The 24,431-nt window shown below is 44.5% G+C and overlaps 3 protein-coding genes across 4 annotated transcripts; all 3 read left to right on the top strand.

Annotated features, from left to right (window-relative positions):
* Positions 1-173: 173 nt before the first annotated feature.
* zgc:101559 (uncharacterized protein LOC492776 homolog) lies at positions 174-2,269 on the top strand. Its single transcript, XM_017410061.3, has 2 exons — positions 174-476; positions 1,124-2,269. Exons 1-2 carry the CDS (start codon positions 216-218, stop codon positions 1,568-1,570), a joined length of 708 nt encoding a protein of 235 aa, XP_017265550.1. The 5' UTR covers positions 174-215; the 3' UTR covers positions 1,571-2,269.
* Positions 2,270-2,839: 570 nt separating this feature from the next.
* katnal1 (katanin p60 subunit A-like 1) lies at positions 2,840-10,797 on the top strand. Of its 2 annotated transcripts, none has more exons than XM_017410127.3 (11): positions 2,840-2,977; positions 3,418-3,591; positions 5,169-5,329; positions 5,903-6,074; positions 6,168-6,289; positions 6,389-6,494; positions 7,444-7,602; positions 7,721-7,847; positions 7,964-8,098; positions 8,264-8,390; positions 9,406-10,797. In XM_017410127.3, the coding sequence occupies exons 1-11, from the start codon at positions 2,972-2,974 to the stop codon at positions 9,602-9,604; spliced, it is 1,488 nt and encodes a 495-aa protein (XP_017265616.1). In that variant the 5' UTR covers positions 2,840-2,971; the 3' UTR covers positions 9,605-10,797. The 2 variants fall into 2 exon arrangements, with proteins under 2 accessions (XP_017265616.1, XP_017265618.1); XM_017410129.3 differs by lacking the exon at positions 9,406-10,797 and adding an exon at positions 9,085-9,384.
* Positions 10,798-13,380: 2,583 nt separating this feature from the next.
* tspan7b (tetraspanin 7b) lies at positions 13,381-24,049 on the top strand. The gene is made up of 8 exons (XM_017410341.3): positions 13,381-13,534; positions 21,127-21,315; positions 21,625-21,699; positions 21,806-21,901; positions 22,860-23,015; positions 23,252-23,335; positions 23,453-23,538; positions 23,634-24,049. The coding sequence occupies exons 1-7, from the start codon at positions 13,469-13,471 to the stop codon at positions 23,519-23,521; spliced, it is 735 nt and encodes a 244-aa protein (XP_017265830.1). The 5' UTR covers positions 13,381-13,468; the 3' UTR covers positions 23,522-23,538; positions 23,634-24,049.
* Positions 24,050-24,431: the final 382 nt, after the last annotated feature.

The raw sequence follows: 24,431 nt of genomic DNA, 5'->3' as shown, positions 1-24,431 counted from the left end.
GTCGTTTATCAGTTAGGACACCTAAATATTATTGGTTTTTATCTGTTTTTGGATTTTTTTAGAGATTTAAATGACGAGTGTGATGAATGGGCTTCAGAATTTCGTCACTTTCGGGCGACACCTAGTGGTCGCTCGTCATCTTCTCGCGAGAGCTTGCCGTCGTCCTCTCGCGATAGTTCGCCTCCGGTAACTAACATCTAGAGCGCGACAACATCATGAGCAATGGCAACAAAACACAGGATGAACTGGACATCGTTTTCGGTGAGAACGACTCCTTGGAGTTCTCCACCTCCTGTAACGAACTCGACGGCGCAAAAGCCCGAATCTTCAAGATAATAGTCATCGGAGACTCAAATGTGGGGAAGACGTGCCTGACTTACCGGTTCTGCGGAGGCACTTTCCTGAAGAATCCGGAGGCAACCATCGGGGTGGATTTCAGAGAGAGGACGGTGGACCTGGATGGAGAGAGGATCAAGGTGAGAGGACCTGCAGGAAACATAAAGACCCCTGGATTTCATCTTTAATATTACTAACGATATGTTACCCGAATAACCTACCTATTTCCACCGTAATAAATGACTTATTTATATAGGTTTTATAAGCCTAAAGCAACACAACAATCTATGTTTTCTTAATATATTTTCATTTTTTCTTTATTTTCTGTTGATCTACAAGAGTGCAGAACATGAGGTTTGCACACAGGTGTGCACAATACCTGGATTTCTGAATGATAATGCTATCATTTAGGTTTTTTTTTTTTTTTTTTTTTTAGAAATATGAGTCACAAATGACTGTTTTCCAATGGGTCTGTTTAGGCCAGTGCTGTCCAATTAAAGGACCCTCTCAGCAGGTGCTTTGACTTGATTTGACAGACCAAAATGCAGTTTATACCTTTTAAATTCTTTCTTCCAAATTAACCACTTACATCGGTTGTGTTTTTAAGAGTCAGATCTTCATTTGAATCAAGTATGCTTGGAGCTAAGCACCATAAACGAAGCTGATTAATAACAGATCGTAAAAAGGCCAATGCATGTTCAGTTTAGGTTAGGGGACGGCTGTCATGAATTACCTTAGGTCGATGATCCTTTGAGTACCATTTTGTCTGGTTTTGTTTCTGTTCCAGCTGCAGATTTGGGACACGGCAGGTCAGGAGCGGTTCAGGAAGAGCATGGTGGAGCACTACTACCGCAGCGTTCACGCCGTCATCTTTGTGTACGACGTGACCAGCCTGCCTTCCTTTGAGAGCATTCCCGAGTGGATCGACGAGTGCAGCCGACACTCTGTGGGGCCCCTGGTGCCTCGTATCCTGGTGGGAAATAAGTGCGACCTGAGGGAGCGGCGGCAGGTGCCCACATCGGCTGCCCAGTGCCTCGCTGACGGCTACGACTTCCCCCTGTTTGAGACTTCGGCCAAGGACCCCGCTGAGAAGGAGAACATCGACGCCATCTTCCTGACTTTAGCATATCGGCTAAAGAACCACAAGCCTTTGAGACTAAAGCAGCCGAGCGAGAGCAGTCTCAGGGAACTATGGAGCCAGCAAGAGCAGGAAGGAAGATTTTGTCAGTGCTGAGGTTACCTGTGTCCTTAAGCGGGTGAACTCAAGGTGTGCACAGAGAGGCTGCTGCACCGATCAGGAGTAATAATGGTGCTGATAAAGGCGACGTCGAACAAACTATGGCATTTAATTTGGTTCAGAAATAAGGACAGATGCTTCCTAAAATATTTTCTGCCTTATCTGAGGCGTGGGTAGTCAATGTAAGCATATAGGTTTGCATAACACTAAACCAATATTTCTGTAAAATGAAAACATGGATGTGGAGGGACGCCGGAGATTTGCACTTTAGTCAATGAATGATTACAAACGATATGCACTCATCAATCATTGGCCCTCTTGCAAGATTACACAACAACTGCAGATCACAGAACAGACAGTAGCTGAAAGTGATCAATATAGAAAAAGGGGGAAGAAACATGAGTTTTGTCTTCCTGGTGTGTTTTTTTTTCCTCTGCTTGTTTGCACTCATGCATTTATGGTGAGAAAAGCTCAATCAAAGTCAAGAAAGCAAGTAGTCAAATGTAGCTGTCTTTTCAGACAAAATCCAAATTCATACAGTTTGTTTACAAAATGAGCTTGAATACAAACTTTGGGAAATGAAGAGAAATACATGTCAGTTCTGTATGTGTACATTAATGCAGACACTTTACACTGTTCTAGAGATTTATGATTGTGTACAGCTGCAAATCAATAAAAACAATGGTTTTATCTGTATTTTGTGATGTTTGAAGTTTCTGGCTAAGTGTAATGTCATCTGTGGTTTTGTCTGGCAAGGAGATTACTTGTATTGCTCAGTTAATCTGTTGCCTATAATGTCCATTCTATTGTAATATTGATTATAATTGCAGGTGTTTGATATAACCCAGTTTATCTATTTAGGCAGAATTGAAAACCAAAGTGAAATACGTGTTATGCAGTTAATTACGTGGTTATTACAATGCAACTATACTATCTGTTAAAAAGAAAAGCAGCGATACAGAATAGCAAATACGGAGACCATATGGTGAAATTGTTTTCCCAGTTTTTTATATTTGACCTACTTTTAGCGACGACCAGCGGCCGTCTCTTGCGTCGCCATGGCTATGACGATGCGTTCATGAAGTCGCGTAAAAAACACCCACGCTTGTCCAGTCTGCCTAAATATTTTTAGCTTATACGTGAATATTAGACGATTTAGGTGATATGTACACGAATAACAATATTAAATAAAAGTTGTTTAAATTTCAAGCCTTACTAATATTTTTTTTTTCATTTGTTTCCTCCATTAACGGTTTGAGTTGTCATTTCTACCAGTGTAAGTGAACGCAGCGCGGTAACCTGGCAGTCTGCATTCAGCACACGGCGTCTGTCCGCGGCCATGGTAACACTTCGCTCGACGCTGGACTGCTGATTCAGAAGAGACCTGTCTATCTTTTCATGCAGGTACGAGGGTTATTATCACCGTGAACGTATTTTTAAAACTGTAATACACTGGGTTTTAGTATTATTATTATTATTATTTTGTCTCCGGGCGTATTTAACACGCCGGGAGGATTTTACTCACAGACTGGTGTCACACGGTTTGTTTTGTCTGTGGCCCGACCGCTGCAAGCTAGGAAACAAACAAAACAAAACAAACGCGAACGTCGGTAAGACTACACACTGTAAACAAATAAATGAGCTTATTTAAACAGGTGAGTTTATTTTGTCACGAGGTGAACCTCTTTTGAGGGTGTTTATGTTTGTTTAAAATCATTCGCTGACCCCAGCAGCTAGCTTAACGAACATGTAGCAGCAGGTGTTTGAGTCACTAACCGGGTCTGGGTTCATTCTCATTCAGCTAGTTCTGATGTTATTTTTTTCTTTTTCTGTTCTTTCTGCAGCTGTTGTTCGACATGAATCTGTCCGAAATCTGTGACAACGCCAAGAAGGGCCGGGAGTACGCCCTGCTTGGGAACTACGACTCCTCCATTGTGTACTACCAGGGCGTCCTCCAGCAGATCCACAAACACTGTCAGTCCCTCAGAGACCCGGCTCTGAAAGTCAAATGGCAGCAGGTGAGTCCCCCCCCACACCCCTCAGACAGGGGGTTATGTTCCAGGTGCAGCTCACAGATTCATGTAAACCAGCCTGGATCTGAAGCTTTAACTTTTAGAAGGAAGAAAAAGCTCAGTCAGTCAGAAACCCCCTGTTTATTAACTGTAAAGGGATATTTTTTCCTTAAAGAAATTCACATATTAGTAGAAATATATGGGTTTTTGTTCTTAGCAGAGTTTTTCATAAGTCTGCATGAACATCTAACTCGGTTAGGGGTCTGCAAACTGCGGCTCCGGGACCACATATGGCTCTTTGGTTCCTCTGCAGTGACCAAAAATGACATTTTATATTTAAGTAACTGGAGCACTTCTCTTAGTTAGTTTTCTGCAATAACTTTGCAAAACATCTGCAGCAAAATTACACTATTAAGACAAAGGGTGAGGGAAAGAAAACATCAGTTTGCCGCAATAGTTTGTTAACTATTTTACCACTTTGTTTATTTAACTTCCAGCTGTACAGAGTGGTGTTTCTGTGAAATCTGTTTTTTTGTAAATGTATGGCAGTCCAAGTCATTGAGAACAGATGTTCTGCAAAAACACGACTCGTTTTTCATTAAAAACATCCTACAAATTTAAGTAAATGAAGGTGTCAGTTATTATTCGAGGAAATTCAGCGAGTCACAATTAAATGTTGAGCAAACTATATTAATTTTTGTTTACTCAGATGATTTACTAATAAGTTAGTCTTTCACTGTGTACATAACCCAAGTCACCAATAAATGATGATTTTATTGGATTCAAAAGATGTACATCATTTCAAGAGAGCTGTCTGAGAGTGAGAAGTAATACTATCCAAAATCTTCATTGTAGCGGCTACAAGGGAATTGCTTTTTGAGCATTAAGAGGTTTTGAATGATGGTTTTAGGCTGCTTTATGCTGTACACTAAATCAAGTAGGTCTATTGGGGAAAGTCTGAGGAGGGGACCAGCGTTTAAGACAAAGTGCACATGTTTGTGTTTATGCTGCCATAGAAAAACCCAGGCGTTTGGAAATAATACTTCGTGGACAGAGAAGAGTAAAACGGAGCTCACTTGGAAGGCTGTTTGTTTAGAGGTGATATAATGAGACGGATAAAAAGAAAGAACGCCCTGACCACAGCAAAAAGCACGGTGCTGCTTACACGCTGCAGGGCTGCTTCGCTGCATCTGATACAGGAGATATTAAATGTATGAACGGCACCTTACACCGCAGTGTTGTGGAGGACATATTCAGTCTTTTATCGGGACAGTGACCCATAGCAAGAAATGGTAGAAAATAAAAGGAGTTCACATCTAAAATGGACTGTAAGACTTCTACAAAAGTATTTAGAGGTTGTTGCTGTTGCGTCACTGGAGTCATTTGGGATTATTTCCGAATAAAGTATCAGCTCTCGAGTTCACCACGCTCTGTTTATTCTGACTTTCACTACTGTAATTAACGCGCTTGTGTCTGTATCTCCCTGCCTCGCTTTTCAAAGTGTTAGCGCGTGACCACGAAACCCTGCGTGGGTTCCTTTCCTGGTAACGCTGGTGCTCTCCTTCACCCTGTGTTTCGAGCAGCTCAGGCAGGAGCTGACCGAGGAGTACGAGCAGGTGAAAGACATTGTGGGAACCCTCGAGAGCTTTAAGTCTGAGAGGCCCGTCGACATCCTCGTCCCTCAGCTGGAGCAGCGACCCGAGGACCCAGCCGTCTGGCCCCCACCCATCCCAGTAGAACACAGGTGGGTGGAGCTGTTAACGCCTCCAGCATCGTAGTGTTTTTTTATTATTCTGTGAATCAAGAAAAAACAAAACAAAGTATTTGTATGAAAACAAAATGTAGTGTTTATTGACTATTTGCACGGTAAGCATGCTGCACAGTATTTTATTAAAGCCCTTGTTTTAGACTGCTGTAAGTCCACCTGTTCCTACTTTATTCATCTTCCAGTGTGAGTTTCCAATCCTCAGTGACCAGCAGGGATGAAGTTCAGTCTTTTAACTCTCTGATCGGCTGTTTCGTTGGAGCTGACGGTTAATGGGGGCTGCCCAGAAATTCGATGGAGCAAAATGGCTCGAAGGAAGCCCTTTGAACTCCAAAGAGTCAAGATTTGCATAATCACTTTTATCTCTTCAAGCTCAGCGTGCGCAAACTGCGAGCCTCTGCGGGGGAGCTGGCAGAGCTGGTTTTAATTCGTTAGGAGCCTTGGCTGTTTTTTTGTTACATTACCACCGTTTGCCTGTCGGAACTTATTTCCCGCAGATGTACGTTGCAGCTGTTCCCCGTCGGTAGATCCGTCTTCTGCGTGTCTTTGTAGGAATCCTGTTGCGGTGAAGCGGCCCAACAGTGGCGTGAAGCAGCAGCAGCTGCAGAAGAAGGAGTCTCCTGGTCTGCAGCATCGAGGCGCGGCACCGGGGCCTCGCGCTCAGGCCAACCCCAAAGCGGCAGGGATCAGAGACGCCCGCGGCGCAAAGGCCAAAGACGATAAGGTCAGGCAGCTGATTGCCAGATGGTCAGACAGGATTATGACCTGATGTGGTTCTTAATTTATTATTTATTTATTTTTTTCCCTCCCCCTGCAGGGAAAGAAAGCGGACGCTCAGGGGGATGTGGAACAGAAGAAGTTTGACGGCACAGGACACGACAGCGACCTGGTGGACTCACTGGAGAGAGACATCGTGTCTCGTAACCCTAATGTGCACTGGTACGGTGGCGCGCACTGTCACTCACATCCTTTACATTTCACCAGCGGGGCGGGGCTTTTGTTGTGCGCCGCTTGCTGATTTCTCCCGGTGGGCTGTAGGGAAGACATTGCTGACCTGGAAGATGCTAAGAAGCTGCTGAGAGAAGCAGTGGTGCTGCCCATGTGGATGCCCGACTTCTTTAAGGGGATTCGTCGACCATGGAAGGTACAGGCTCAACAACTTAACCCGTCTATGCAGCGTATGCATTTATTTGAGTGTAGCTTTTAAAACGTGAGCTATAAGTCAGAGAGGCCAATAAAGAAGCTTTTCTGTGTAAGAGGTCAACACCTTAACAAAGGAAATTTGTCCACACAAATCTGCCTAATCACTGATTTTCCTCTTTATCGTTAAATGAGTCAGGCTTTGTTCAACTTCGTCATGTGAAGCTTTTTTATTTCCCCCCTTAGGCTCACCATGTGAGAGAATCAGCATAGAGCCTTTCCCACTTCAAACAGATGCAGAACAGATTTTTCATAGAAAACCAGAAGCATTAAGGAGGAAAGAATCAATAAAAGTAAAAAAAAAAAAGAGCGAGTGCAAGTCGGCTGATATTGCTACATCATTTTCTGTCTGTGACTGTGCGCCCACGCTCACCTTCTTTTTTTCTGCTGACACCGTTCAATTAATTTAATTGATCAGTCTGAGCCATCCTACAGGAAATATCTTGATGCCAGTCGATTCTGGGGCATCGGGGGGCTGCGGTTTTATGAAAACGAGCTCAAAACCTCATTCGGTCCTTCTCTGGTTCGTGTGATCTCCATAGCAACAGAAAGAAAACAGATGCAGAAACATGAGCTGTAAGGGAGTCGGGTATAATAATGGTGAGAGAAAGCCCTGCAGATTGATTTGGCAATTCTTTTGAGAGTCATAAAAATGCAAGTAAGCCGCGTTTATCATAAGTGTTCGATGGATATCATTCAAAATAAAATGCACCAGGCTTGCCCCATATTCAACACGGTATTGATCCTTTTGTCAAACTTTAATTAGGGGTGGCGAGATTGAACACTGATAGGAACGGGGAAGAATTTGACCTTTTGGCCATCACTGTGCTGATACAGGTGACTGCCGTGGCGTGTTTGTGTGTGCGTCTGACATGATGAGCGTTTTCTCTCAGGGCGTGTTGATGGTCGGCCCACCGGGGACCGGGAAGACCATGCTGGCCAAAGCTGTGGCCACAGAATGTGGGACCACTTTCTTCAACGTGTCTTCCTCTACGCTCAGCTCCAAATACAGGGGCGAGTCTGAAAAACTCGTCCGCCTTCTGTTTGAGATGGTGAGTGGAAATATGGACGGGTATAAAAGCAAGACGCTGGACTCTTGCATTTAGGTTCCCTTCTTATTGTGTGTCTGTGCGTGAAGAAAAGGGCAAAAACTCTCTTTTTGTTTCCCAGGCTAGATTTTACGCTCCAACAACCATCTTTATTGATGAAATTGACTCTATTTGCGGCAGAAGAGGGACGTCTGACGAACACGAAGCCAGCCGCCGGGTCAAATCAGAACTTCTAATTCAAATGGACGGTTAGTGGACCGTAGAAATGTCAAGGTGTAATACAAAAGGATAAAATCCTGCGTCAGATGAATTGTAGCTTTTCTCCATTTTCTAGTTTAATTACTAGTTCTGTGTGGGTTCCCAGGTGTGGGGGGCGCCATGGAGAATGACGACCCGTCTAAAATGGTCATGGTCCTCGCCGCTACGAACTTCCCCTGGGACATCGACGAGGCGTTGCGGCGACGGCTGGAGAAGCGGATCTACATCCCCCTCCCCACAGGTTACTTCACACATCGCAGCCGGAAACCACACACACACACACACACACACACGATGAGAGGAATTAATATTGATCCATACTCTGGACTTGTGCGTCAGCAGTGCTTCGTTTCCTCTTCTGATTCAATCCCCCTTCTATCTAATCAAAGCTGTGTCGTCTGTGTAGCTGAGGGCCGCGCGGAGCTTCTGAAGATCAACCTGAGGGAGGTGGAGCTGGCTCCTGACGTGGACCTGGACCTCATAGCTGAGAAGATCGAGGGCTACTCGGGAGCAGACATCACCAACATCTGCAGGTAGACGCTGTCTCAGCTACAATATTGTCTCATCCGCTTTTCTTTCTTTTTTTTCCACTTTTTTTGGGAATAACATCACTGTTGGTTCAGAAATCTGAAAATAAAAATGCTTCAACCCTTCTGATTGGATTAAAATACATTTTTAAGATCAGAATTGTTTTCTATTTGCGTTTCTCCTGTCCACCACTGCCCAAAGGTCTCATTTCTGTATATTCTTATTCCAAAGTGGTTCTGACCCGTAGTTTTCCGGGGTTCTTGAAGGTCTTTCTAAGTTTTTTTTTTTTGCTAAGACATTTGCTCTTTTTTCAGTTGTTTTCTGTCAGATGTTTGTTGAGCTATTTGTCGCTGAATTATGAAACCTTCAAGCATAAAAGAGACTCGAAGCAATGAAGGAGTTTCTTTTTTCCAGGTTTCAATCATTTTTCACCTTTTTCCCCCCAGACTGCATGGAAAATAGTGGCTTAAGACTTTTGCACAGCACTGTAATTAAAATAATGATGAATACAAATTGCTTTTTTTAACATATTCAAAAAGGGGGGCACGAATACTTAACATAAATAATGTTTGCTCGCATTTTGGTTGTTTTTTCATAGACATAAATGAAATGATTAAAGTGTTACAGCCCACTGGCAGACCTGCACACTGCTATTTTTAATTTGCCTTTCTTTTTTTTTATGTTTTTCTTTCTTTCCAGTAAAAACCAATGACCACATTGAGCTCGCATACATCGGATCAGGGATGTGACATGACTTCAGAAAACCTGTCCCAGCTTGTCTAAAGTCTGTCACAGACACCAGACTGTTTCTGCTCCAGCTTGCACACTAAGCATACAAAATAGCTGTTTGGTTGTTGTTGCTATTAGAATTATATAAATAAAAAGAAAGGAGAAGTATAGACCAGCAGTATTTCGTCATATCAGCAGCTTCATCCTTTTTCCGAGCAGTTCCACTCTTCAGATAATGAAATACTGCGCCACTACGAGCCATGATGATGACTAACGCGCTTCTCTTCTCAGAGATGCGTCCATGATGGCCATGCGTCGGCGGATCCAAGGCCTGAGCCCGGAGGAGATCCGAGCCCTGTCCAAGGACGAGCTGCAGATGCCCGTGACCATGGAGGACTTCACCCTGACTCTGAAGAAGATCTCCAAGTCGGTCTCCGCCGCAGACCTGGAGAAATACGAGGCCTGGATGGCTGAGTTCGGGTCAGTGTAAGGAGTGGCAAAGAATGGACTCAGAGGGAGCAGAGGCTTGAAAAGGGGAGCGACAGCTTTGAAATGTTGAAAGCTTTGAGGAGGAGGAGGAGGAGTTGGGAGAACTCCATTATCTGAGTCAAGCAGCACATCAGGGATCAGAAGGCCGGTGCCTTTGAGAGACACGATGAAAACTCCCCAGCTTCATTCCTGTTTTTAACTTTCCCTCGTTAACCCAAATATCTGAGCAGAGTTATTAATCCTCCAGCTGCTGGTGGTCTGAAGATTACTGAGGTGAACAGCTCAGATACGGCCACCTTTTAATGTTTAAGTAACAAATACTGAAAGGAAGAAAAGCAAATTTCTTCTCATGTCCGATCCTTTCAAACACTCTAAACCTGTCTTTGATGCTTTCTGTAGGTCTATGTAAGAAAGCATTAAAAGAAATTATCTGCATTATAAGTGCTTCTGAAACTGCCTTTTTAACGGCTTTATTTCCGAGAATACAAGGTTTATTTGGATTATTTTTGAGACTGTCGTCATTGAAAAAACAAAACCATGTTTACACCACCGAACTTCAGGTCCTGCTGAAAGAACTGGCCGCCTGAAAACGCAAGCTTGGAAATGAACGTGGCCGCGTTCCGAGTTCTGAAATGACTCAGAAATATCTAAGACAGCTGCGGACGATGCGTCACCAGAACCGAGGCGATAACGTATCCCACAGATGAGGCTCGCCATGAGGATTACAGGCAGCTGGGGGCATAAATTTCACTGTCCGATCGTCTCTAAGAGCTATGAAAAAAAATAAAAGCTTTGCGGTTACAATGTTGAATTCTGTAAGAAAAATGAACCGCAAAGGATTTTCAGATGAAGGTATTAACGTGAGTTGTCCCTTTAAGTCTCTAACTCATTAACAAGCCTGCTCTTATATGAGGACATCAGCTGTCTACATCTGAGTACTTTAAATGTTTTTTTTCTGTATTAACTACTGACTGAACACTTGAATTTTAGCACTACGTGTTTGTTTTTTTGCAGTGACTGATTATGTGGTTGTTTGTTGTTGTTGTTGTTGTTGTTGTATCTGCAAGATGGAGAAACACAGAGATGAGAGCATCTTTATGAGGAGCCTGCATCACCTCTTCCTTCTTTGGAAACTAAAAACATCAAGTTTTTAAAAGAACATGCTAAATAAATAATAAAACGAGGTGACGTTTTTTTCTTCTGGAGTGGACTGATTCTAATGTTTAACATAAGTTCGTAATGCAGGAAATACCATACCAATCCACTTTATTTCTAAAGCACTTAAAAAACAACGTAACAGCTGACCAAAGGGCTGTAAAAAAAAAAAAAAAACAATGTAAGAGAGAACAGCAATAACACAACAAAACAGCTATAAGGTGACATAAAGGAGCTACAGAAAATGGTAAAATAGGGGTAGAGATTAAGACACAGACGATAAATCAGTCTGGGTTATCTTCAGCCAGAGATGGAGCCTGCCTGACCTGCAGCGGCAACTCATCCCACGTTTCAGGAGCCATTCTAAATTGTCCTCGGGGACAGTTAAAGCATCTGGTCAGCCGATCTAAGAGCATGTGACCGTGTGGTCTCCAGTTATTGCTTAGACGAGATGTCCTTGATTTTTGACGGCCGCATAAGCTGGAAGAACGAGGACTTGCCCGCAGCATCCACGTGCAGGTCAATTTCTAGGCTGGAAGGACGCGTCGAGTGCTTCCCTGGAGCAAGCGAGGCCTTCCCTGAGAACGCTGCTCCAACACCCTAAACGTGTCGTCTGACGACAAAGGGATTTGGCGAATGTGCGAGATGCCGCGTGGGTTACCGCTCCTCCTGGCTCTTTTCTGTCAGGTTTATTTCCACACCTCGTCACTGACTTGATGCCGTTCGTTACAGCTATGAGTCGATCTTTTCCTTTTGTAGTGTGTTTTTTAGATTTGTCGTCATGAAAGGCAGCGGATCGTGTAGCTGCCCACGTGTTGATTTGTCTGGTAAACAAATAAGTTTACATACTGAGGCAAACCTGCAGAACTTACAGTACCTCCTGGTGCCCATCACTGCAATAATCCACAGCCCAATTAATAAGGGGTTTGTTATTGATTACCTTTCACAACATTCAGGCTTTTTAGCGAGCGTAGAACCACAGGAACGCAGCTAGAATGCTGGATGGTCTCACCATCATTTCTAAACCTGAGTTTAGATGTCCTCTTGTGTCATATTGTTAACAAGCTTTGCGCAGCCTCTTCCTGTCTCTTCTCAGGTATGTTGACCCCTCATCTCAACAGCATCGGACTCTTTGTATTTTCTAGGAGCTTCATCGGTATCCTGATCAGGCCTCTCAGGTATGGGCTGTAGTCAAGAAGACAACGTCCATAATTCCTAATTTCAAAAAACAAAAGCCTGTTTGTCTATGATGGTTTGTCACTCCGTGTGTGTGTTGTAGTATTTGCTTTTCATACAGTTTGACACATGCGGCTATCTGTCTGAGCTGCATATTTCCTTAGTTTATGTTTGTTTTTTAACAGTTTGCCTCTGAACTCTGATATATAAGTAAAACTGCTGTCCCACTGGCAACTAAAATTTGGAATAAACTTCATTAAAATGAGCCATTTTTTGAGCAAAAGGCTGGCTAAGAAGTTAGTTAAGGCACATTAACGGAAGCTGTTAATACCAACACAATCAGGACGCTTAAATTGTCTTTCAGAACCGAACATTTTAAAACATCTTTATTTCGTTTCCCCCGCTGACTATCGCTTCAAGGATTAGAGACGATTAGAGATAATGAACGACACAAATCACACCCAGTTGTCGGCATTCTTTAAAATAAGTGGTATTTTACACAACACAGTGTCCGTTGTTTTTCATTTACATAACTAACTATATTGTTTGAAGTCTTCGATTCATAAACCGAGCCGTGCCGTTTGACTAACACTAGCTGTCTTCGATTTTAAACCCAGATACGTTGTTTATCATCCATAACTTCATGTTTGTGAATTCATAACCAAAACACGTCGCCTTTGATTCGTCGCTCTGACCTCGTCGTATTGTGTTTGTATCACTTGCTTCGTTTTTTAATGATAACTCTTGGACATTATCAGTATTTTGCTTTTGTATTTGAACATTTAGTAGTGTAACACAGAGAAAAACAGTATCTTCAGGGTGATAAGGTAAACTAAAAAGCATTTTTTTTGTAAAAGCCAATGCCTGTTTATGCCTATTATTAGTAGTAGTGGTAGTAGTAGTAGTAGTATAGTAGTAGTAGTATCTGCCTTTTCCTCAGTGTTTCACTGTAATGGTGTCGCTGCTGAATGTGTCTAACTTCAGAAGACCTTTTTCCACTGTTCTCTGAGTTATTCCAGACTAAACCCTGGTGTTAATTAAGAAGACCATCAATTAATTAATTAAAGATCATTAGGTTACCTCTTGTGAGACTCTTGGAGCAGTTTCAGGACATTTAATGACTGGTTATGGTCAGAATAAATGGCACTGTTCTGGTCATATTTACAGAACCTCTATGGTGGAGTGATATACAGAAGAGGTCTAACTTCTTCCTCCGCCACTGATGAAACTCGACTTTTCTGTCATATTCACGTGATTTATTTGTATCTGCCGAAACTCAGCTCGTCGTGAGATGTTGAGGTAAAAAGATGATTTATGAGGGTCGTTTTGTTTTGTTTTGTCGTCCAACCTGCTGGCGGACAGCGACGCCGTGCGGCCGCGTCACCGCAGTTTACGCCACGCGACGCAGAGAGACGCTCCTGCTTTGCTTTTTTTTTTTGTTTTTTCCCCCCCACTCTCTCTCTCTCTCTCTCTCTATCTTAGTCAGTCCCGCTCCTACTATCGCCACAGCGGCTGTAACTAACCGAGGTCCACGATGGAGACCAAACCGGTCATCACCTGCCTTAAAACGCTCCTCATCGTCTACTCCTTCGTGTTCTGGGTACGTATCCCTCCCGTGTCGACCCGGAGATAACGATGGCGGCAGCGCGCGTATCGCTCCGCGGATGTAGTGTTTTTGTGTTGATGAAAAGGGCGGACGGCGCCAGCATCATCGACGGGTCCGTGTTGCTTCATTGATAAAATGGTGGACTAGGGCTGTTTCTCTGTCTCTTTTTTTTTTTCTTTTTGGAGCATTTATTTCCATACATCAACCTGATCGCGGCTTCTTATATAACAGGGGGGGTGTTAAGGTTACCCATATTTTAGCAGCTGGGTGGACCACACGGAGCATCATGATGGTGGAGGATGTTGGCATCACACCGTCGAGGCCCGCTCTCCATCGCAGGCCCTGTTTTTAACACCATTCTTTCGGACCGGATTCTGTGCATTTTGGTGTAGATTTGCATAGAGGCCCCCGCAGTCTCAGTGGGGTAATATAACATCATTATTTAACCACATCTCACAAGGAAACATGCATGGATCTGATTATCACTGATAGCACTCACACATCAATTAGAGCTGATTTACTGTTATATGATGAAATGTATCAGATAGATGTTTATATCCAGCTACTGAAATTAGATTTCCTACTGCAAAAGGAGATTTATATTAGGCTTAATATATGTCTAATACCATTTAAAAAAAGAAACACAAAGGTTTTTTTTATACACTGTATTGTTTATGTTTATGTTTGCTTGGTATACCTGAATGTTTTGTTTCCCACTACATATGCACAAACAGATCCATTTACAATATTTAGGCAATTTTAAGAACTTCTCTTTTCTTTTCTTTTTTTTAAGCAAATTATAAATAATAATAATAATACATATTCAGTGTTAAAAATGAACTTGAAGTGAACGGTCTGCAGGGTTTTGACGCTGCTGAGTTGTTAACTTTACTCCCTTAGGAGCAGTTACAGGCTTTTTGTTGCTATCTTTTTGCTCAATATCTGTCAAATTGACTGATTTATAGCCCTCTTTTGTGTGTTGGCTGTGTCGGCCATGTTGAATCGGTTTGACTCCACAAGCTCACATAGATGTACGTCTGATGATTATTTTGTGAAGGTTTTGTTAAGATCCGTTCAGTGGTTCATGAGATATTTTGCTAACAGACACGCAGGGTTGACTTTAGGTTGAAAGCAAAAACTCTGTGTGATAGGTTAGCCCTCAAGGTATGCGTGGAGGGTGACTTTCAGCTACTACCACGCTGATTTTTAGCCCAGTATCTGTAAAACTTACTGAGTTATATGTTGAAAAAAAAAGGATTTTAATTTATTTTTTGTTTTAAGAAGTGCTCAGCAGGACCATAGAGCGGAAAAACACACAATAAATAGTTAAATGTCCTGCTTGTTGACTCCCAATGTTAGTGTTTTTTAGTATTTTGGAATAATCGTTCAACTAAATGCGCGACTGATTGCTGCAACCTCAAAATATGTGCCCTACGGTGTTTGAGTTGCTAATGAAATATTTCATTTATCCAGTAGCACATGTCAGTCGGCACATTTTCACCCATTCATTGGTTCAAAACAGAAACAAATTCAGTTTTCTTTCATGTCGAATTTCAAGTCATGATTAATTAACGCAGAATCCAGTCGGGTTCTCGGAGCTCACGGTATTCCTTTTCTGATATGCTATGTTTAGATCTGCACGGCAGCCAAAAAAGTACACCCCCTTCGGCCGTTGGGAGCACTTTCTTCTTGCCCATAGGTCCAGCTGTGTTGCCGTTCGAACCATGAGACACACCCCACGGTGATACTTGGCCCTATACGGCGCCATAAAACTGCTCGAATCAATACATTTTAAATCAAAGTCGTTAGCAAATTAGCATTCCAGATTTGAATAAAACACAGCTGAGTTCATTATTCAAAGCGAGCTGCTTGGATAAACAAATTTTTTTTCTTTTTTGTAGGGAATTTTCTGCCTAGCTGTAATTAACAAGGAGTTGCCTCAGCTGCTCAAATGAAATTTGGGGCTGAGATGAAGTAAATAAGAGAAATATTTTTTCCCCCCAAATCTCGTCCTCCCTTCTTTGGTTTTGACAAGGCTGGGTTTGGCTTCGCTCACTCGTCCATTACCATCTATGAATGTGATCACGCAGCTGTGCAAGGGACTAGCTAAGATGGAAAATTAGTCCAGTTAAATGCGAAGTTTAGCAGAGTTTAGGCTGCAGTTGTTTCTTTTAAGCTTATACAGTGTTAGACTTCGGTCCAAGAATGGGATTGTTTAATTACAGCCTGTGGAGGTCAATTATCTGTCAGTTGATTAAAGATTATTCAGTTTCCTGGGCATTTTTCCCTAAACTTTAGGCAGCACAGGCTTTTTTTACTAAAGGAAATGCAAATGAGCCCTAATCTTAAAGGAATTAAAAGTTAAGAGGCTGAGATTAGCCCCTCCAGTTAGGATCTCGAGCCCCACTTTTTGCACTGCAGATCTGTACCGGTGTCACAAACGTGAGATTTTATATTTAGTCTCGATTAGACGCTCAGCCTAACATCTACAGCGTCGGGTTTCAAGTGGACAGAGTGCAGACGCGTCCCGTCGCTCAGCGGGTCGCTTCCCCCCCCGAGGGCCAAGCTCCGAGAGAGAGAGAGAGAGCTCTGGCACTCGGTTCGAGGTGAGACAGGCCTGGGTTTCGCTGTCAGCGGCCTGTCGTTGCCAATAACGTCTCGAGCGAGGAAAGGAAATCGTGTCGCCGAGCGGACACGCGAAGACGCAGGGCGGGAATGCGGAGCAGGTGGCGGAGTCCGCTCGGTGTCCTCGCAAGCATATTCTGCCGTCGCGCCTTCTGGCTCTTTATTAAAGAAAGAGAGGAGTCGGAGGGGGGAGAGGGGGAGGGGGAGGCGACCTGTTTTAAACTCTGTGTGGTTACCACGGCGGCCAGCTGGGTATTGAATTTCAAACAAAACTTGTGGGGCTGAGCGTCAATAAGGAGATGTGGGGCTCCAGAGGGGACAGGCCAGGCTCTGCCAAAGTGTTTGGAATTCAGCTTCAGACATGTACCCTGGATATTTGTCCGTGCTCCTCAAACTTAATATCCTCGACGGCATTAAAGGTGCGATCGGGGTGATGATAAGGGGGTTATTTGTATGCAGCAGCTGTTTGGGGCACAGGTATTTTGTTGTTGAGGATGTAGGACATCAGCATTGAGCGGACTGTAATCAGACGCACAGCTCTTCGACATGACAGACTGTCCTCGCTGCTCCAATCGCTGTTTATAGAAACGATAGAAATCATTGCTGCACAAACTGAATCAGCAGCCCGCAGTCCTTTTGCTTCCCTTGGGCATCGGCCGAAAAAGAGTGGCGGGCTTACATAAAGGTGCACTGAACCTTATTGTTCCAAGAGATTGGGAATACAGAGGTATATTAGTTCAGTTTGACCGTCCCGATGTATCCTGTTGTGTTTCTTTGTGATTCCAGAGGAGTAGCACGGTCACAAACACTGCAGCGTTTCGCGGTACCTCGAGCAGGATGGCGTCGCAGCGTGGCCACCACGCTGTGAGGAAGACGAGACATTTTCTGCCGGAGTAGAATGAGGGGGGCAGGTAGAAGAAGGAGAATAAAATCAGCCTGCATTTATGATTTCTCTTGAGAGGTACGCCCTGATCTTGTGTGAGATGCAGCCGTTGTTGTTGTCACATGTTTGAACAAGTGGCCGAGTCTGGTCAGGATGCCCTAACATTCGATTTCAAAGCCAGCTTAGGGTCAATAAACGCCTGCTCTGCTTCCAGGGTTCATTATAATGTGGGCTTGTAGGTTTTTTTTTGTTACTTCCAAAGCAGCATAAATCAGAATGATTAAGCAACAGTAGGAACACGGGCCCAAAAAAGGGGAAAACATGTTTGTTGTAAATTGATTTTGAGATACTTTGAACAGCCTTTACCGTGCGGCTGATGACTCCTGAGACGGAAAGGTTGGAACATCCGGAGCAGGCAGGCGAACAACACAATCTACAGCTTGAAATAAACAGGAATGTGCGCTATAGAGTTATTGTAGCGAGCAATTTGGACGTCAGTGTTAGGTGTGCTGATTACTAACGACGTGCAGGAGGTATGTGGAAACTATGGAGGGCATCTACTGTAGTGGTATAAAGGTTTAACAAACAAAAAAAGCAGAAATGCAACTAAATAATCGTAATACCAAAACTTAAAATAATCCAAAGAAGACAAAATAGTTTTGAAATCTTTACAAACACGTAGGAATTGACCGCGTGTGTCCTCGCCTTCTCTCGGTGTTGGGAAGTAAAACCAGTTTGGGAACCAGACTGGAACCAGTCTACAGGAAAGGTGGCGTCGTTCCGGCTTCACCTTCCAGGTTGAACGTCTAGATATCTGCAGTCTATGTGGGGGGCGACAGCGCCGCGTGCAACAGCGAACCTCCCATTCAAAAGGGGGCGCCACACACACAACAGACGAAGACCACGTGTCCAAACCACAGGAGGAGGGAAAAACAACACACGTGTGCGTGATTTGACGAAACGTGCTGGACGAACAACAAACATTTCTAAACTTGGGGAATTGATAATGTGGCATAGCTTAAGAACTTTAAGACACAAATACACCCTAAATACTCATTACATAACCTAATGTAAAAATACAAAAACACTGAAGTGTTTGTTTGGTACATTCACTGGCATATTTCCCAACTAAAAGCCATAAATAGTGTCTCTCCCACTGATACACTTTTACTAAATCTGTCATTCTCAAAGGTAACACTGAACAAAGGGAAATAGCCGGCTTGTATTTGTGTTGTAAACTAACCTTCAAACTCTAAAAGGACCTTTGGGACACAAATAGGCATCGAGATAAAGACACTGCGAGCCAGAGCTTCGACATGTCCTTAATGATTGACGGGGGCAAATGTTGCATCATAGGGCTTTGGACCCCGATGAGAACTGCTTGCAGTTCTAGTCTTCTTGTTTTGTTTGAACAGAGAGTTGACCGTCTGTGAGGCTGAAGTACAAACCCACGAGTCAAAGCTGGGGGCACAGCACGCCTCAGATAGCACGCGGCCAGCGGCTCATGCACGCAAACATGAGGAGGCGGGCGTTGGCAACAGCAGGCCGTGCGAGTTTCCACCGACGGGCAAACATCGGTGAATCAGGGCAGCGTTTCACCGGTGAATCATCAGCATGTGGATCACACCGAATGCCTTCCAGCCCTTTTCCGGGAGGAAACAAAACAACACAATAAATCTTTCCCCCTGCGGGCTGATGGAAAGGTGGAAAGCGAAAAGCCTAAAGTGGGTTGCGTTGTCATCTAAGTCAGGATAAAAGAGCTCCGTGTTCAGTCGTTAGACCGAACGTAAACCGCTGCGGCGCTCCGAGTGTCTGTGGCATCACAGCTTTCCAGCCGTAGGTCTTCTTTTAGGCATTTCACTTATTAATTAAAGACACTGACAGCTGGGAGATCCACTTAAACAGTCAGAAAACGGTTCTCACGTGACGCGGGTTGGCTTGGCCATTTGGCCACAGTCGTATTGCTGAGTTATCGCCATTGCAAAAGTAGGACACGCTCGCTCAAACGGACGTCATCTCCACAGATTTGCGGGTTTCTACAATGCCGGCTGACTCCACGCTGGTTTCTCGGGGGCACTGTGACATTTGCTAACCCAAACACCGATAATCCGGACACTTCAGGCTCATCTGCGAGTTTTCAGCCTCTCTTCCACGTTCGGCATCGACATCGTCACGTAGCGCTGGAGGAGGAGGGTAAAACATTTGAGCGTTCTCAAACGCACGCTGTTCAAGGATCAAGGATATCGTTTGTTAGGCTTGTGCCCAGGTCTATATTTTATTTCTAAGACTGCAATACAGTGGCGTTGTGCTCTCTTTTCTTCTGTTCTTCTTCCATTTATGTAAGTCTTTTGTTCATCTAATATCCTAAAGAAGCTGTTTCCTAAAGGCGCCCCTACTTCCTCAAAGCCTGCTTTCTGTCTATCAAACGTTTTCCGAGAAGCCTGCGGAGAGGCAGGACTCGCTGCGTGCGAGACGGACTCCTCGGGCACAGTATGCCTCTCGCAAATGGGGAAGTGCGCGTCAGCTTGTTTCAGGATGTGACTCCTAAAATGAAATCCTGCCTTTGACCCGGAAGGGTGCCGTTAAAATGCAACATTCCTTTTCTCCCAGGGGGTCGAGACAGATGGCGTTATAGACGCCACATATATTATACGTGCACGTTAACCTCTTTTAGCCACATTCAACACGAGCAGCCGTTGTTCTGAGGTTTTTAAATGTGACCGAAAATAAGGGAAGGCCTGATAAAAACAGTTTTTGGTGACATTGTACGAAACGAGGATTCGTGGGATTGCGCTGAAAATAAACAGCACAAGCTTTTCTCCCCATCAGGGCCTATCTGCCTACATGTTATCAATAATGCCTAGCTTTTCTAGCTTTTCCCTAAAGAAAGAAGGCATCTTCTTCGTGTGACGCGCCGCTGACGTCCGATTCATCGACCAGCTCAACAACGCCGTGGCGAGCCATCAGAATGTGAGCCGCGGTTTTAAGCTTGTCACTTAAAGACCTAATTGTGCGTCATTCGTTCTCCCGTAATGGTCTTTTATCCGGTCTCCTCTCTCTGTCAGCCGCAGCTGAGCCTCTTTGGTTTTATTGGTCATAATGTGGATCAGAAAACTGCTGGTCCGTTTTTTGTTTTTTTTTACACGCACAGTTTGAACAGACCTTCGCTGAACACGGAAGCTGGGAGAACGTTTCGTAGCTTTGTTTAAAGACTGTAGATGAGTAATTTTGATTACAACAGCAGTGCAGCCACAGGCCGACCAGAGGCTGATTATGTTTTACGGCACAGAACCTTTGCCTAGTCTTTATTTGCCATAAAACCTTGCCAAGGGAGCAAAGAGTCAATACACTCGCGGAGGTTTTGTGTTACGGGCAAATGCGCAGTGCATGCAGGGAATTTGTATATTATTATTTATCAGTCCCGTTCCGTTTTTGTCACGGACTGATAGTCGACAGGAACGTCCTCAGAGCAGCACAGAGCGTTCCTTCTGTAATCAGAGGGCCTGGCAGCCGGGCGGCGAGCAGCCTCCTCCTGGAAGGGAGGAGGTCGGCGGGATGAGCGGCTCCTCGCCGCAGTCGGATCATCAGCAGCCGTCCGCCAGGCCCGCTCGCTTCCCAGCGCCAGCAAGACAAACCCAGCTGAGGCACACACCGCTTCAGCTGCCTCGAACAACGCGCCCTTTTATCCTGAAGGCGCTCATTTGAAATGCTAAAAGAGGCGCAACAGGAGGAAGCGTCTCGCCTCGGATCAAAGAGCCCCTTTGATTTCCCCCCCGCTCCTTCCTTTTTATCTCTCCCTCTCTGCGCGGCGCATTCAGAGAGCAGGTGATTGGCACCTCGTACTCCAGACGATTTTGTGTCTTCTGTCTTCCGGCTCCTCCTCCTCACGCTAATTGCTCTCCTTTTTGTTCCACCTTGATCCTTTTCCTCCTCCTTTTTTTTTTTTTTTCTTTAGCGCCGCAAAAAAAAACCCACATCTGTTGAAATAACGCACAAGTGCGAAGATAAAAGGCCTCTTCCCCGCTTTCATTCTCCTCTCTGTTGCATCCACCCACCCCCCTCCACCCCCACCCTTTAGATAACGGGAGCCATCCTGCTTGCTGTTGGAGTATGGGGGAAGCTGATGCTGGGCCCATACATCTCCCTGATAGCTGACAACTCCACTAACGCTCCGTACGTCCTCATCGGCACCGGGACCGTCATCATCGTTTTCGGCCTGTTCGGGTGCTTCGCCACCTGCAGAGGAAGCCCATGGATGCTGAAGCTGGTGAGAGGCTGCAGAAGCAAGGGAAGGGAGGGGAGGGGAGGGCTGTTATGCTGCAGGGAGGGTGAGAAATGTTCTAGATGTTGATTAATTAGCCTCGGGACATAATGGCCGACCTCTGTCCCGTACAGAGGGATGAGAAATCCAGTAGACACTGCAGGGCACTTAGTTCAGTTAATGGTGGTTGGGTGAGTGTGTTTGAGCCTGTGTGTGTGTGTGTGTGTGTGCAGTCATAGGCAAATGTTGTTCACCTGAGGCAGAGGTTTCTCATGCAAACCATGCAAACGGCCCGCTTCCCTCTTGTTGTTACAGTATGCCATGTTTCTGTCGCTCGTCTTCCTCGCCGAGCTCGTGGCAGGCATCTCTGGATTCGTGTTTCGCCATGAGGTCAGTATCACTCCGGTGCAGCTTTTTGTTGTTTTTTTTTTTTTTTGCCCGAAGGCTGCGTACGTCTGAGCCTGATTAATTAAGCCCGAGCGTTTGCCCGCTGCAGATCAAGGGAACCTTCCGCAGGACGTACAACGACGCCGTCCTGAACTACAACGCTGAGGACGAGGCGAGCCGCGCCGTGGACAACCTGCAGCACAAGGTGTGTGTGTGTGTGTGTGTGTGTGTGTGTGTGGCGGGGGGAGGGGGGGGTAACTTCAAGTTTGCTCAAAGCTCAGATGGTTTGAAGCGGGGTTCTGTGGAAAGGCTTCGAACAAATAATATCTCACTTGTTGTGGGTAGCATTCGAGCAACCTCAGTCTGGAGAAATAGAGTTTATTTTGGACTAAACTGACAAGCTAACGGCTAGTCTGAGCAGGGCCAAGACCAAAGTGAGTTACTACCACCTTAAAACTACTCCAATCTTGAAAAGAAGTCAAACTACAACTTTCATACTAGCCATTAGCTCATCAGTCTGGTCAGAATTAAACTCTGGTCTCCAAAGTGAGGTCGTTCAGAGCGCTATCTACAACAGGTAAGATACTTATTGTTAAAAACCTGTTTTTCGACAAGTCCAATGAATAATACCTGATATGTATTATGACATGAACTTTACACTTTCAAGAACACTTAGAAGAGAAATAAAATCTCACTTACAAATCCTAATAGCTTATTCGTCGACCTTTATTCCCATACAACATATTTCTTTGTCTCTTTTGGCTCTCTGCTTTAAAAGCTTTTGAAAGGTCCAGTTTGTGAGATGTAAAGAAATATACCCCCTTTTCACGCTCTGACTTTCCAAACACAAGTAGGAACAACTATCGCAGCTGCTGAAACAGCTGCTATAAAAGGAGACGGAGCTTGATTTGTCCGTTCAGGGCTTCCGTAGAAGCGTTTTGCCGTAGCCGTCATGGCCGATGTTCCCACAGGCAGCCACTGGAATAAAAAGAGGTCAAAGGTCAATGACATTATTGATCAGTTTCATTCATTTAAAACCTTAATTAATTAGCCGTTATACTGTGGTGTTTCAAAGCCCAAACTCCTGAGAATCAGACTTTACCATAAATTCTCATGTTCCCTTAATTCATCCTTCCTTTGTTTTTTTTTTGTTTTTTTCCTAGCTGCGTTGCTGTGGAGTCAATAACTACACCACCTGGTTTACCAGCGTGTATTACCCCTCCAATGGAATTCCTGCCAGCTGCTGCTTTAACTCGTCCAACTGCAACCCAGAAGATCTCCGCAATGCAACCGTAGCCCCGAACAAAGTCTACCACCAGGTGGGTTTTACATTCTTTTTTTTTTTTTTTTACTATTTTCCACCAGTCCGCTGCTCAGTAATCAACCGATCTCACCCGTTAGGCGACCCTAACGTCAACTCTCGAATCCCCCCTGCCTTCTCCGAGCTCTTAACAGCTGCCTCAGATACTGCCCCCCCCCCATGTCCGTCCTAATTTGCACGTATAACATGCCCATTGTATCCTCCGCGGGACTAACACGGCCGTCTGTGTTTCAGGGCTGCTTCGAGCTGGTCACTTCGTTCATGGAAACCAACATGGCCATTATCGCAGGCGTGACGTTCGGAATCGCCTTCTCGCAGGTAGGACGTTTGAGCGGTTTTCGACACCTAAATTAGCTTCAAAACGTAAGGCACGTGGTTAGAACGCCGAAGGAAGAAGCTTATATGAATCTGTGTGTGTGTGTGTGTGTGTTTCAGCTGATCGGCATGCTGCTGGCCTGCTGTCTGTCCCGGATCATCACAGCCAATCAGTATGAGATGGTCTAGCTGATGTGACGTGGCAGGTGAGAGGAGATTGGAGTCCACATCTGCCTGCAAATGAACCTTTTAAAAAAACGTATTTCCAGCCTCACTCACGGAACGCGCCTTTCCTTTCCAGGGAGATGGCGAGAAGGCACGACGACAGAGCAGATTCCCAGAGTCCTCCCATCGCACTTGTGACGTGGAACTGACCTCCGTCCGTCTCTCTGCCTGCAGTCTTAATGTATTATCTTAATGTAACTTATTGTAAAGCACCATTCCTTCACTTACCGCGGTTGCATCAAAGCTTACTGTACCACACGCGCCACATCGCTGCTTGACGTAGAAGTTGCTCATTAGCAGGTCATTTTTGATCGGAATGCAGGTGGAGCAGAGTCATCTGAGCTGACAGCCGTCAGAAGGTCATGACTTAACCCTGACGTTCCTTAAAACCTAAACCTTTGATCGTTTTAATCATTGTATTATTGCTCATCTTTGTGTTTTTATGTTACTTGATTATGTGGACTAAGGAGGAGGGTTCGAAGGAGAGAAAAAGGGAGAATTTATGTATTTTTTACAAAAGCATGAAGAACAATATTTTTGCCTGAGATATAGCTGTTAAAAAAGTGGGAGATTCTGATAAAAGGAAAGAGAGACAATTTCTGTTTTTAGTTGTTCTACTGTGAATTTTTTAAGAATGTTTGGAGCCTCAAAGTACTCTTCAGATTATGTTATTTAATCAGTTTTACGAGGGGGCGAAAACGCATTCGTCAGCGTCTCAGAGGCTTCGCAGTCTTACACCATCAATTTCTGTCTAATTCTACTAAAACGTCTCCCTTTGCTGCAGGAATTTATACGATGAATTTAAAAAAAAGCTAAATCAGTGAGCAACACAGTGAAAAAAGCCTTTCTTTGCTTGGATTTTAGCTCTTTATTA

This window comes from Kryptolebias marmoratus, linkage group LG6 (genome assembly GCF_001649575.2).
Source record: "Kryptolebias marmoratus isolate JLee-2015 linkage group LG6, ASM164957v2, whole genome shotgun sequence".
Classification (NCBI taxonomy): Eukaryota; Metazoa; Chordata; class Actinopteri; order Cyprinodontiformes; family Rivulidae; genus Kryptolebias; species Kryptolebias marmoratus.
This window is presented reverse-complemented; position numbering and strand designations above follow the sequence as displayed.

Bases quoted from the DNA above. Each gene is read 5' to 3' on its own strand.
- zgc:101559 (XM_017410061.3), top strand. From the start codon at position 216: ATGAGCAATGGCAACAAAACACAGGATGAACTGGACATCGTTTTCGGT. The intron at 477-1,123 runs GTGAGAGGACCT...TTTCTGTTCCAG, and splicing joins TGGATGGAGAGAGGATCAAG to CTGCAGATTTGGGACACGGC.
- katnal1 (XM_017410127.3), top strand. The intron at 7,848-7,963 runs GTTAGTGGACCG...GTGGGTTCCCAG, and splicing joins ACTTCTAATTCAAATGGACG to GTGTGGGGGGCGCCATGGAG. The intron at 8,391-9,405 runs GTAGACGCTGTC...TTCTCTTCTCAG, and splicing joins GACATCACCAACATCTGCAG to AGATGCGTCCATGATGGCCA.
- tspan7b (XM_017410341.3), top strand. From the start codon at position 13,469: ATGGAGACCAAACCGGTCATCACCTGCCTTAAAACGCTCCTCATCGTC. The intron at 21,700-21,805 runs GTCAGTATCACT...TGCCCGCTGCAG, and splicing joins GATTCGTGTTTCGCCATGAG to ATCAAGGGAACCTTCCGCAG. The intron at 23,336-23,452 runs GTAGGACGTTTG...TGTGTGTTTCAG, and splicing joins TCGGAATCGCCTTCTCGCAG to CTGATCGGCATGCTGCTGGC.